This window comes from Hippocampus bargibanti, linkage group LG03, assembly GCF_051943395.1.
Source record: "Hippocampus bargibanti isolate YZ-2025 linkage group LG03, ASM5194339v1, whole genome shotgun sequence".
NCBI classification, from domain to species: domain Eukaryota; kingdom Metazoa; phylum Chordata; class Actinopteri; order Syngnathiformes; family Syngnathidae; genus Hippocampus; species Hippocampus bargibanti.
The window spans coordinates 18,276,709-18,289,208 of record NC_142736.1 but is presented as its reverse complement, the minus strand read 5'-3'; the positions used below and the strand labels follow the sequence as shown (position 1 = coordinate 18,289,208).

Genomic DNA, 12,500 nt, shown 5'->3' with positions numbered 1-12,500 from the left:
CAATCAGCCAATTTACAGACGCCTTCCACTCTGATGACTACTGATTGTCGTCATCGCTTTTTAACTCTGTGGAGCAACGAGCTGTACAATCGACAATGCACTATTATCTTCCGACATCTATGCGGGTCAGAGAATTAGGAAATAAGCTGGTTGTCGACAAACTAGCGGTTAGCTATATAATATTTTAGTGACCTCCCACAACAAAGGCAAACTATGAGAAGCAACTCTTCTACACTTTGAGCTACAACTACAATAAGAAATCTAATCAACTCAAATGTTGCATGATTATCTTTGCCATGGCAGTTTTTGACTTTAACTCATTCACTTCCAGACGTGCAAAAATGTGTCCACTTCAGTGCCAGTTTTTTTCATTGTCACTCTGTCACGGTTTTGCAAGCGCCCCCCGTTGGTCGCCAACCAGATCATGACACACTCGAATTCCAGGACCCACATATATTGAGATTTAGGACTACATATACATTCAATGCAGCATTAGAAACTTTTTGTTGCATCAGAAAAAACGAGGTAATTCCTAAATTACAGTATATGGGTCTGGAGTTATATGAGCTTGAAATAACGGCGGCTGAACAAAATACAATAATATACATACATAGGTGTTTATAGAGCGCTTTAACAACAGCTGAGGCTGCATTTACCTTTGTATAGCCGCCCTCACTTTCAATGCAGATAACTCTACATTGTAGCTCTTACTTGGTTGTAGAGTCTACAACCATGTAAGATCGAAATAAAGTTTTTTTCCCCCTCATGAATACAACTTTTGAAAAATCTCTCTCCCTGCTAATGGCCAGAAGAAGTTGCCCGACACACACGCTCGGACTCAGGCGGACACCAAAGGAAAAAAGCAGTGGACAATAATAATAATAATAATAATAATAATAATAATAATAATACATTTCATTTCTAAGCGCCTTTCAAAACTCTCAAGGTCACTTTACAGTCACAGGATCAGTTTTTTCTGTGGGTGAGCAGCGGCAGCCACACGTGCCAGCATTCACGCAAGCCGTAATAACTCAAATACATAGATAGCTAGCTACTACAGGAGATGTGGCTGTGACAGTATCTGCACTGTATAACTACTGTATTGAGTGCAGTCACGCAGTTTGCTGTGCGCATGTGTGACATGCTGGCTGGCCAAAATTGTAGTACGCGTTTCAGGCTGCTTGCGCGTTGTGGTGCCAGGCGTAGAATAAAAAAAAAAGGGGGTGGGGGTCTGGCGGTCGTGGTTGTAAGTACGGGTGGTTGTAAGTCGCGCCGGTCTTAATTCAGATGTTACCTGTAGTTTGTTTTCTAATTTATTTTGGTTTAATTTTCTTTCACTTTTTATATGGAATATATTTGAATGGATTCTTTGTTAATGTACTGTGTTTTATTTTCTCATATTAAACACTGATAATATTTTTCTAAGAAGAGCCTTTTTTGTCTATATGAAATGGCTGTTTTGTTTTTATTTTGGTCTTTATAGTGAACCAGACAAATTTTCGAAGCTGTTCATGGTGTAAAAAGAAGCACTGCACTAAATATATTGAAACCTATTCATGCACTAATGTGTTTGCAGGACATGGAAGACTACATTGCCTATGTAGCCAAAGATCAAATGGGTCAAAGAGGTACAGTGATTCTTTTCCCATTTTTTTGTCTCTGCTTACAATGTTGCTCTTTGTATCCTTACTTCTTTTGCTTTACTTGCAAGCGTGTCACATCCTGGAGTGTCCTCAAGGCCGAGCAGCAGAGGTCATCCATAGCATTAGTTGGGCCTTTGAGTCTTGCTTCAAACAGCTTCTTTGTCACGCCCCATCACTCGTCTCTGCTGATCCCAGGTCAGCGTCATCGGAATATTAAATTTACCCTGTGTTTACGGTTGCTTGGTTTTTAAATTTGTATATTTACCCCGTGATGGGAAGAAAAGAAAAACAAATCCAATGTTACGTAAACAAGTACTACTTCCAGGAAAATGAAATGACAAACAGATGAATCACTTTAAAAAAGAAAATTATCTATTTGTTACATAAAAATTATAAACGATAAAGATAACTTGACATTTATGGACTCCATGTAACTGTGTATGTGTGTATGTGTGTAACTGTCTATGTATGTATCAGTTGACGTGCGGTGAGGTTCATGGCTGGTGAGGCACTGACGTCATCAATGACGTCACCACTCGTCTCTACTTCGTATTTGAATGGTAAATGTGAAAATTCAGCGATTTTGAAAAAAATCCTAAAACGGTGAAGTTAAATGGACAAGAACTTTAAAGTACAAATCACTAAATACATCTAACTGTTTAATTTATTTTTTCATTTGATATTTCCATGACAGCTTTCCATGATGACATGTGAGGCACTGCCTCACCTGCCTCCACTGACTGCACGTCACTGCTGGTGAGGCACTGACATCATCAGTCAGATTTACAAACATATGACCCTACAGAGCAGCTTATTCACCATTTGCTTGGCAATAGTTAACGTGTTTCCTTAAAATTTAATTTCTACATTTTTTCCATATACAAACTCTAGCATTGAAAAAAACACATAAAACATCATTATCATCTTACCTTTACTTATAAATGAAGTCCATGTGCCGCTCCTTCTGAAGAAAAGAATCCATAACTTGTTGGTAGAAGTGCTCATTTTCTTTCTTCAGTTTGAAAAGTCTCTCCATCTCAATGGAGATCACTGCCAGTGAAGAAAGTCGTACTTCATCCATCCTGTTACGACTGTATGTTTTCAGTCTTTTCAGCGTTGAGAATGACCGCTCCACCGACGCTGCAGTGGCTGGAATAGTGAGCACGAGCTGGAGCAACTTTGCCGCCTCAGGAACAGTTGTGATGAGATCCTTCTGGGCCAAAAAGCTGAGAAGCTGTCCAGGAGATTTACATTCATCCCTCACTGTTTGTGAGCGATATAGTCCAACGAGATCCGCCTTTAGTTTCACAAAATCAAAGAATTTGGCATACTTTGATAGGCTCTGAAGTTTTGTATCATCAAATTGTTGCGACATTTCACTGAATTCCGCGCAGTCTACCAAACCAAGGAAAGCCAGCTCACCAAAATGATCAAACCTGTCCTTCACTTGACAGTTAACATTGTCCAGAATGTCACAAAACACTCGTTTTCGTTCACATCTAACTGAATGTCTGTCTCCACTCTCTTTTAATCCTAGTGCGCTACATTTCTGCTCAAATCGGTCACAGAAACTGTCAAACTTCAGTCTCATGCGCTCGAGAGCTGCAACAGAGTCGCGGATGCGTGCACGACAATATTCAATGTCCATTACTTTGTTTTGCAGCACTCTGAAAAGTGCATCAGTTTCATTGAAAATATCCTATACACCATAAGGAGAAAGCAGGTTGATGCTTTTGAGAGCCACCGTTCATATCCTGCTGCCATCATCAGTGTGTCATTATCCCAGTTGTCCGCAATTTCCATAATTACATGGAATAAGGCGCGCAGATCATTTTGGTGCATGCTTATTGTCTGGAGCAGCCTGGAGTTAGAGCTCCATCTCGTAGGTGCTGCTCTGGGTAAGCGGCGCTTGACAACATCATCCAGTAAGTGAGTGCGCTTTGTGGACTTGTTGAAAAATGAAGCTAGTCCCTCAGCTGTTTTAAAAAACGTGCGACATTCTGGCATGCACTTTGCTGAATGCATGAGCACCAAGTTCAGCTTGTGTGCGTAACAGTGCGTAAACATGGCTTCGGGCACTTTTTCTTTAACTTTAGCTTGCACGCCATTGAGCTCTGAGGCCATTACAGCGGCACCTTCATATGTCTGAGCGATAAGCTTGTCAGTACAGTTATATACTTCTCCAACACTCCCAGGACGTACTTGGCAATGGCAGGAGCGCGTCTGTCCTCACTCGCGTCATCAAAACCCAAAAACGCCTCCTTCACCTCACAGCCTGCTTCAGATGAAACCACATACCGTAATATGACTGAAATCTGAGCATGGTTTGTGACATCTGTTGTCTCGTCTACTTCTACAGCAACAAATGGGGCTGCACCGATCTCCTTTTTAATATCATTCCTTATGGCATCGCCTACTGCTTCGATTAAATCGTTCTGTATTCTGTTTGACAAGCCAGAAAATACAGTGGATGTCTCCAAATGTCGAGCTAGCCGGTCATCTTTCTCAGCAAAAGCATGCAATAATTCAACAAAGTTGCCACGATTAGCAGAGCCCACACTTCCATTTCCACGAAATGCCAACTGTTGTTTGGCGAGGAAGCAGGTGGCATTAATTAGATCTTTTAAAATCTCTCTGTTCTCCTTTACCTTAGCATTGTGGATGCTAATGTTGAGCCTTCGCTGTTCGTCCAAAGCCAAGTCTATCCTGGACATCCCAAACGTTTTAAGCGCGATTTGACTTTCGATGTGCGTGGTCGACCGCTCATGTTTAATGAGGCTTCTTTGCAAATTCGTCAAGTCACAATATCCCATTTGAGTCCAGACATTGTTAGCAGTTGAAAACAGAAGGCAGGAAAAGCAGAAAAGGCGGTTTCTTTTTGGACATCCACAAAGCCAGTCTTTCCGTGTGTACCAGTCCGTATTAAATGACCGATTCTTCTCTCCTGTTGTCTGTAGCATACCTAACTCCGGCGTTGGTCTTCCTTTAATAATGATCTCCTGCTTCGACTGAAAGTCCAATGTGGAAAATTTACTGAGTTTCGACACGTAATCTTCCATCTTGAAAATGAGGCTTGAAAATATGGACAGATGCTAACTGTTGTTAACTGCTTACTGTAGCTTGCTACCACTAATTCTATTATCCTTAGGCCACAGCGTTGTAATGTCTGGGATCACCAGCGACCCCTAGCATGAGGCAGGAAAACTGCGTGCCTCACCGAATGCCTCTTCGCTGGCGTTTTATGATCACTCAATAGCTCAGCACAAGAAACAAACACGTTACACACATACTGTTGTTGATGAAAAAAAACAGCACTGTACATTATATATGTGACGGGTGTCACAACAGTGACTGTCTTCATCTCCACGATGCTGCCGTATTAATGAAGACGAGACGCGTGGATGTGTCTTTTTATTTCTTTTATTTCTACAACACAGTATGGCAGAAGGGATGGGTGAAGTCGCATGGGTTTCGTCTTGTGATTAACCTGAATCTCCTCGAGATTGTTCTCAAATGCAAAACATTGTAGATAACAAAACAGAATTAACAACGTGTGATCGTATAGTGGTTATTTACAGAAAAAGAGAATACAACACAAGTTCACTGTTATTTACAAGATGTCCCTGAACGCATCATTGGCGGAGACTCGGCAGAACACGCGGTGCGCTTGTAATGGCTAGCGCGCAGTTCAACCCGCCACGGACACTCACGGGCAAATGAAACACGACACAAGAAACTAAATATTGTTCAATAAAAACGAAATGAAACAATTATTACCTGCAACACAGTATGGCAGAAGGGATGGGTGAAGTCGCATGGGTTTCGTCTTGTGATTAACTGCGATAGAAAAGCACATGTGCTCCAAAGTTCCACTCGACAAAACGTGAAGTAAATAATGACACAAAAAGTAATCTGGACTCGAAATGAATAAGGGAACTAATTAGATAACACTAGACAGTACAAAAGGGGAAACAAAATAAGATATTGTCATGAAAATGTGCGTTAATCAAGACCAACAGAAAATTGCGACTCACCCTGAATCTCCTCGAGATTGTTCTGGAAACTATGGGCAGGACATAGGCCACACTGTGCGCCGTTGCGTCACTTCCTTCATAATTTAATAATCTAAGTGCACAACTCCGTTACATATACACCAGCGAAGCTATGTAAATTTAGCTGTGGTTGAACATTTTAATAAACATACCGACATACAGAGAGACAGCAATACCATCCCACGGCATAACTGTTGCGCAATCCATGGTGAGGCTCAGAGGGCAGCTGCCTCACCGCATGTCTCTTCTAAGTATTTGAACGGAAATTCTGCGATTTTCAAAAAAATTAACATCCAAAATGGTAACTTTAAATGGAAATTATCTGTAAAGCACACATTACTAAATACAATCATTTAATGTATTTTTTTTTCTTTACATAATGACAGGTGAGGCACTGCCTCCCCTGCCTCTAGTGACTGCACGTCACTGGTATGTATGTATGTATGTATGTATGTATGTATGTATGTATGTATGTATGTATGTATGTATGTATGTATGTATGTATGTATGCCATAATTTTGCATGTATGCATCCATGTATGCATGCATGTATGTATGTATGCATGTATGTATGCATATCCCTTCATAATCCACCACCGTATTATGGTGGAGATAATTTTGTGTCCCAATGATTCTAGGAAGTAATTTGTCTGTGGCAGGAGACATGTCTTAGTTGAAGTATCAGAAAACGTAGTACAGTAATGCAGTTCAGTAGTATGCGTAAGAGTGCTTCATATGTGAATGTAGGAAAGTTTCAGTAGCATGCATTACTTTTTATTAGTTCTCATTGTTATGAGTTGCAAAATTAAGCATTCGATATGGAGGTCTTGTGATAAGAGTTAATTTTGCATTCTTTGTATAAAATACAGGAACATTCACTTGTGTAAATTGTTTAAAATACCAAATACAACAAGGAACCACTAAAATGCTTACCTTTATGACCAACCTAGATGTCAATCTTAACGTAAAACCTTTTTGGCCATAATTTTGAAGATGTCTCCTTGAAGATGTAACTGCGACAACATATTTTACGTAGCAGCTTGTTTTAGCTAAATGTATTCCTGACAGGTTAGCACAGCATCTACCAAATCGGAGTATCGCCACACTTGAGCAAAAAAATATATATACTATGTATATTTCAAATTAGCAGTGATTTGCAACCCAGTCACTATATTAATTCTGTCAGAGACAGCGGTTACTACAGTGGAGATCTTACCATGCTATCAGGTTTTGGCATGCATTGAAGGGTTGAATTAGTAGTCAAATACAATTTGAATGAGTTGATATGGTTTTATGACTTGAACAATATTTTCTGAAAAGATCATTTCAGGAATCCGTGTATCTGTAACACAGTCGTGCCAAGTACAGCAAAATATATGATATGGCTACAAATATACGTAAATATCATTAATGTCCATGTTTGAGCTGGATTTAATAACGCTTTTTAACCAACTGCGTATCTTATAAAAACTTTTTAAAAAATGTTCCATGATTCGCGTTTTCTTTTAGCCACATGATGGCGCTGACGTTATTACTGGAAAATTTAACAGAGTGAAACCTCCCGTGACCTTCCTTGGGAGTTCGCTGATGTGCTTTTTAACGTATCTCTCTTCTTTCGGTGCCTTTCTGATCACTTTGTCACATTTCGAAGTAAAAGATGACTGACTGACATTCTGTTTACATTATAACAATCAACAATTCACAGACTGGAACTCTTTTCATACATTCCGTTTTACTTATACAGGGCTCATCGGGGTCTTCTTGTTTCCATCTCACTGTTCTATTAAACCGAAGTGTCGATTAACCATTTCTGTAGTATTTCGTGGCATAATAGGGGTGTGCGCCATACATCCAAGGCATTGTCTGTTCACCATGATATGGTACTGTCCCTACATTGTAGCAAGATGGCGAACCAAGGCGATCATACGTGAATACCTTGGGTCTCCTGTGTTCTCGTCGTGGCCGTTGATTTCCCCCAATATCAGGATTACTGGGGGGTGGCTGGGGAAAAGGGGGACACACTGTCACAGGTGGATCATTTTCCGGACCAATGTTGCCCTCCTGAGATTGGTCAACTTCCGCAGCTCCCGGCTCCGTCCCCGGCAGTTCATTCCCCAGTTGATTGTCATCATGGTGGGTTGTCTCCACAAAGCTCACGTCCCGCGGTTCTGGTGAGTCTGGTCGGGTGCTCTGGCGATGCAACACTGGATAATACTCATCCTCCTCATCATCCTCTTCCGGATCCATTTCCGGCATCTTGTTCGGTCGTTGCCGAGTGGACTTTTCCTTGGACTGGGACTGTAGTGAAGTCTCTAATGGCAAATGATCACATGGCAGCAAGAGATTGCGGTGGAGTATCCTAGATCTGCCCTTCCCCCTCTCAGGTTTCAGCTCATAAACTGGAATGTCTTGGCTGACTTGACGAACCACTGTATGAACAACATCCTCCCAGTGGTTTCTCAGTTTGCCTGAACCTCCACGTGGGGTTAAGTTTCGAACCAGAACACGATCACCGGGCAACAGGGTAGAATACTTTAGTTTACTGTCATATAGTCTCTTACTCCTGGCAGCAGCTTTGTTGTTATTTTCTTGCGTGATCGCATACGCTTCCTCCATGCCCTGTTTCCACTTCTTCACATAGTCCTTCTGGTTGGTTTCACCCTGGTTCGAGTCTGGATTCAAGCTAAACAACATATCAACTGGCAAACGTGGTGAACGTCCATAAAGTAAGTAAAAAGGTGAGAACCCTGTCACCTCACTTTTGGTACAGTTGTAAGCATAAACGAGTTTGTTTAGTGAGTCTTTCCAGTTACTCTTTTGTTTCTCTGTCAGTGTCTTTAACATCTGGATCAGTGTTCGATTAAATCGTTCAACTTGTCCATTTCCCTGTGGATGGTAGGGGGTTGTCCTTGAACCCGCAACCCCACAATATTCCTTCAGTTGAGCAAAAAGTTGATTTTCAAATTCACCACCCTGATCATGGTGAATTCGAAGGGGGAACCCAAACTTTAAAGCATAGTCATTAAAGATTTTGTCTGCCGCTGTTTTGCCAGCTTTGGACGTTGTAGCATAAACTTGAGCGAAACGTGTAAAATGGTCTACTAGCACAAGCACGTATTCATAACCACCCTTACATTTGTCAAGATGCAAAAAGTCAACGGAGACAAGTTCAAAAGGCTGAGTAGTCACAATATTAGTAAGAGGGGCTCTGGTCTCACGGTTGGGCTTTTTGTGTTTTAGGCACACACACTCTCTCAGTACATAGTCCTCTATTTCTTTTTGCATAAAGGGCCAGTAAAAACGATCCCTTACAAGGGAAAGAGTCCTTTCTACACCATGGTGGCCCATTTCATCATGCAGCTCTTTTAACACTGTCACCTTGTGTTTTTCAGGAAGCAGTAGTTGGGTTCTGTTTGCCGTTTTTCTGTACAAAACACCTCTGTCATTAAAGTGTAGCTTGTCCCATTCCCTCACAAGACAAACAACTTGAGGACAATGCTTTCTTAGTTCAGTACCTAGCGGTTTCGTCTCCGCCAGTTTGTATCTAATAATATGTCCTATAATGGGGTCAGTCTCTTGATCTAGCTTGATCTGTCCAACAGTCAATGGGGCTATCGGTGTGTTTAGTGACACCTCGGCACACATAGCTGAGATTCCCATAGACCAAGCTGCACTAGACTCGTTCTGTTGGTCAACCGCTTGTACGGCAGCACTCACAGCATCATATGACATTTCTTTTGTACATCCTTCCATATATGTTACCATATCAAGGGGCATCCTAGATAAACTGTCTGCATCAACATTTTCCTTACCGGGACGATATTTAACAGTAAAATTAAAATCAGAAAGTTCTGCGACCCACCTGCACCCAGTTGCATTTAACTTAGCAGTCGACAGTACATACGTGAGTGGATTATTGTCACTATACACAGTGAAGAATGGTGCATAGTACAAATAATCACGAAACTTGTCTGTGATCGCCCACTTAAGCGCCAAAAATTCCAACTTGCCCGAGTGTAAATTATAATTCTTCTCAGCTGCAGTTAATGTCCGAGAGCCATAGGCTATCACGCGAAGTTTGCCATTTTGTCTTTGGTACAACACAGCACCTAAACCCCGGTTAGAGGCATCTGTATGCAAAATGAAAGGATGCGCGAAGTCAGGAAAACCTAAAACTGGTGGTTGAACTAAACAGTCTATTAGCTGCTCTAACACTGACTGATGCTCATCACTCCACTCAATACGTGTGTTGGAAGACACACTGTTATGTCTCACTTTCCATTTTTGTCTTTGATGCTGCTGAGTCTCAACATTCAGAGGGGCTTTAAGCAAAGCATACAAGGGACTAGCGATACAAGAGAAATCTTTGATGTATTGCCTATAATAGCTTAATAGTCCCAAAATGGCTCGAAGCTCACCGACAGTGCCTGGCTGCTTGTTTTTCAGGGCACGCACTGCTGCTGTATCTGCCGGGTCCATTCTGCTCCCCTCAGCAGAGACAATCCTGCCGAGGTACCTCACTTCCGGCTTAAAGAGGTCACACTTTCGGGCTTTGAGTTTTATTCCATTTTCCCTGAGACGTCGCAACACTCGTCTGACGTCCTCAACGTGGTTGTCAAATGTCCCGCTGAAAACAAGAATGTCATCAAGATAGGGGACACATATTTCGTCCCGTAACCCCTCCAGACATTGTTCCATACACCGCTGGAACGCTGCTGGTGCATTCATGAGTCCAAACGGAATTCGAATCCATTCATAAAGGCCCCAAGGGGTCACGAAGGCAGTCAGGTGTCGGCTCCCTTTGGACATGAACCCCTGGTGGTATGCTTTGCCTTGGTCCAGCAGCGAGAAGATGGTGTTACCCCCAAGGCTATCCACCACGTCCTGTACCCGTGGGATGGGGTGCCGGTCAGGGTGTGTTTTCCGGTTCAGCTCTCTGTAATCAATACATAAGCGCAGTGTACCATCTTTTTTCCTGACACAGACGACAGGGGATGAGTAGGAGGAAGTGGACTTTTCCACCCACCCCTGCGCTATCAAGTCCTGTAAATAGTCTTTCACCTCTCTGTACATTGGCTTTGGGACAGACATATATGTCTTTGAAACAGGCTCAGTGTCTTTCAACAAAATGTCCATTTGTAGGTTTTCCACACACCCTATGTCGTCGTCCGATTTTGAAAATGATGCCGATTCGTCTCTCAACATCTGCTGAACGGTCTTTCTTTTATCTTCGTCCAAATGAGAAAGGTCAATTGGGGGGTCCCACTGCTCACTGAGAGCGATGGTGGTATTCTGGACATGGACCTCATTGACAACCACTGAAGGAAGGTCCCTTTTAAATATGTTAGCTGGGTAGACAGACCCTACCGACTGCACTGTACCAATAATAGCCTTTACTGGAAACCTAATATCATGATTAGTAGGGTTCTGGACACTAACAACTATCCTAGGGATGGAACCTGCCTTAACTGAGACCAACGAGTCACAAAGCTCGAGGCCATCTGGCCACTGTGGGTTTTCACTTGGCTCAAAAACCAATGTAACATCTTCCTTAAAGGGCTTAGCCTGTACTTTGCATGGAATAATAAGTGAGCTATGCCTGGCTATAGTGAATCTCTCATTTGTTGTTTTTACACGGTACTCATGTGCTTGTCCCAGACAAACTGCTTTTATGAAAGTGGCAGCTTTATTGCGCTTAAGGTGGGGAAAAGCTAGTCTAACCGATTTCAAGAGCTTTTCTGTATCCCCTGTTTGTGACTCATTAGAGAGGCTATCTAACACAAGACGCTCAATGACATTAAACCCTATGATAGGACACTGTTGCTGGTCACCTTTTAGTACTAATACTGGTACAAGTAGCCCTGGATCATTAGCACCAAGTTTAAATGATATCTCAAGCCATCCTACATAAGGCATATCCGTTCCATTAGCTGCCACAATATTGAGAGTGTTATCAGGGTCAATAAGTTCATTCACATTTTTCAATGACACGTCAGGTAAGTTTGTTTGTTTCCATAACTCATCTACAGCACACACCTGGGACCCCGAGTCCCAGAGTGCTTCAACCCTTTTGTTACCCAAAAAGCACCGAATAAGACATTTCTTTCCCACTAACTCCCTGACCGAAGGTAATTTGCCACACTGGTTCTTATCTGTACGCTCGACAAATGACTGCTTATGTCTCTTCTGAATGGGGCCACGTGTGTGGGGCTTACATTCCATTTTCATAGCACCACTGTAACACTGGGACCTATCTGTCTCTGTGGTCACACCATGTCCCACTGGAGTAACCCTTTCTAGTTTAAAGCATGGTTCCTAGCTGAGTTCTGTGCTTTGCAGCCTGCTCTGAAATGTTCACTACTTCCACATTTAAAACAGTGCTGACAATATTCTTCACCTGTCTGAATACAAGAATAACACCTGGGCTGAGTGCGACGGGGCATGTAGTACTGCGGAGGGGCGAACCGCTGCTGGAACTGTGCTGCCCCCCTCATCGGCCTGGGCCCTGGTGCTGGGTGGTACTGCTGAAGAGCTGATGGGGAGTGCTGGGTGTAGTAGTGCCTGGCTGGTGGATCTACCTGATATTGTGAAGGTGGAGTGAAGGCGACCTGTTCAGGGTAGTGGTCAGGCAGGCGTTCAGGTCCTCCGCTGGTGGGCTGAGAAGTGGCTGTTGGTTTCTGAATAGTCTCTTTGATCTGGGACACTTCTGCACGCAGCTCTTTTAACAGCATCATCTCTGACCTCATCTCTTTGATCTCTGAAAGGAGTTCATTCGGCACAGTAACAGTATTCTGCTTTAAGACTGT

The 12,500-nt window shown here is 42.5% G+C and overlaps 2 protein-coding genes across 4 annotated transcripts in view; one reads left to right on the top strand and one right to left on the bottom strand.

The window, feature by feature from the left end:
• The window catches only part of LOC148900562 (SHC-transforming protein 1-like), a 37,260-nt gene that overhangs the window by 12,582 nt on the left and 12,178 nt on the right, over positions 1-12,500 (top strand). For 2 of the 3 annotated variants that reach the window (XM_088991300.1, XM_088991298.1), the window contains 2 exons: positions 1,577-1,628; positions 1,712-2,410. In XM_088991300.1, coding sequence (XP_088847426.1) covers positions 1,577-1,628; positions 1,712-1,860 — 201 coding nt within the window. In that variant the 3' untranslated portion in view covers positions 1,861-2,410. Of the gene's footprint in view, positions 1-1,576; positions 1,629-1,711; positions 2,411-12,500 lie in introns of those variants that run through there. The other variant, XM_088991299.1, reaches the window with a different exon arrangement.
• LOC148900563 (uncharacterized) overlaps positions 10,380-12,500 on the bottom strand; it is a 3,421-nt gene continuing 1,300 nt past the window's right edge. Inside the window, exons 1-2 of the mRNA XM_088991296.1 lie at positions 12,273-12,500; positions 10,380-10,630 (exon numbers count right to left, since the gene is read on the bottom strand). The exon at positions 12,273-12,500 is cut by the window's right edge and continues 1,300 nt beyond it. Of these exons, the coding sequence (XP_088847422.1) occupies positions 10,604-10,630; positions 12,273-12,500 (255 nt within the window). The 3' untranslated portion in view covers positions 10,380-10,603. The remainder of the gene's footprint in view (positions 10,631-12,272) is intronic.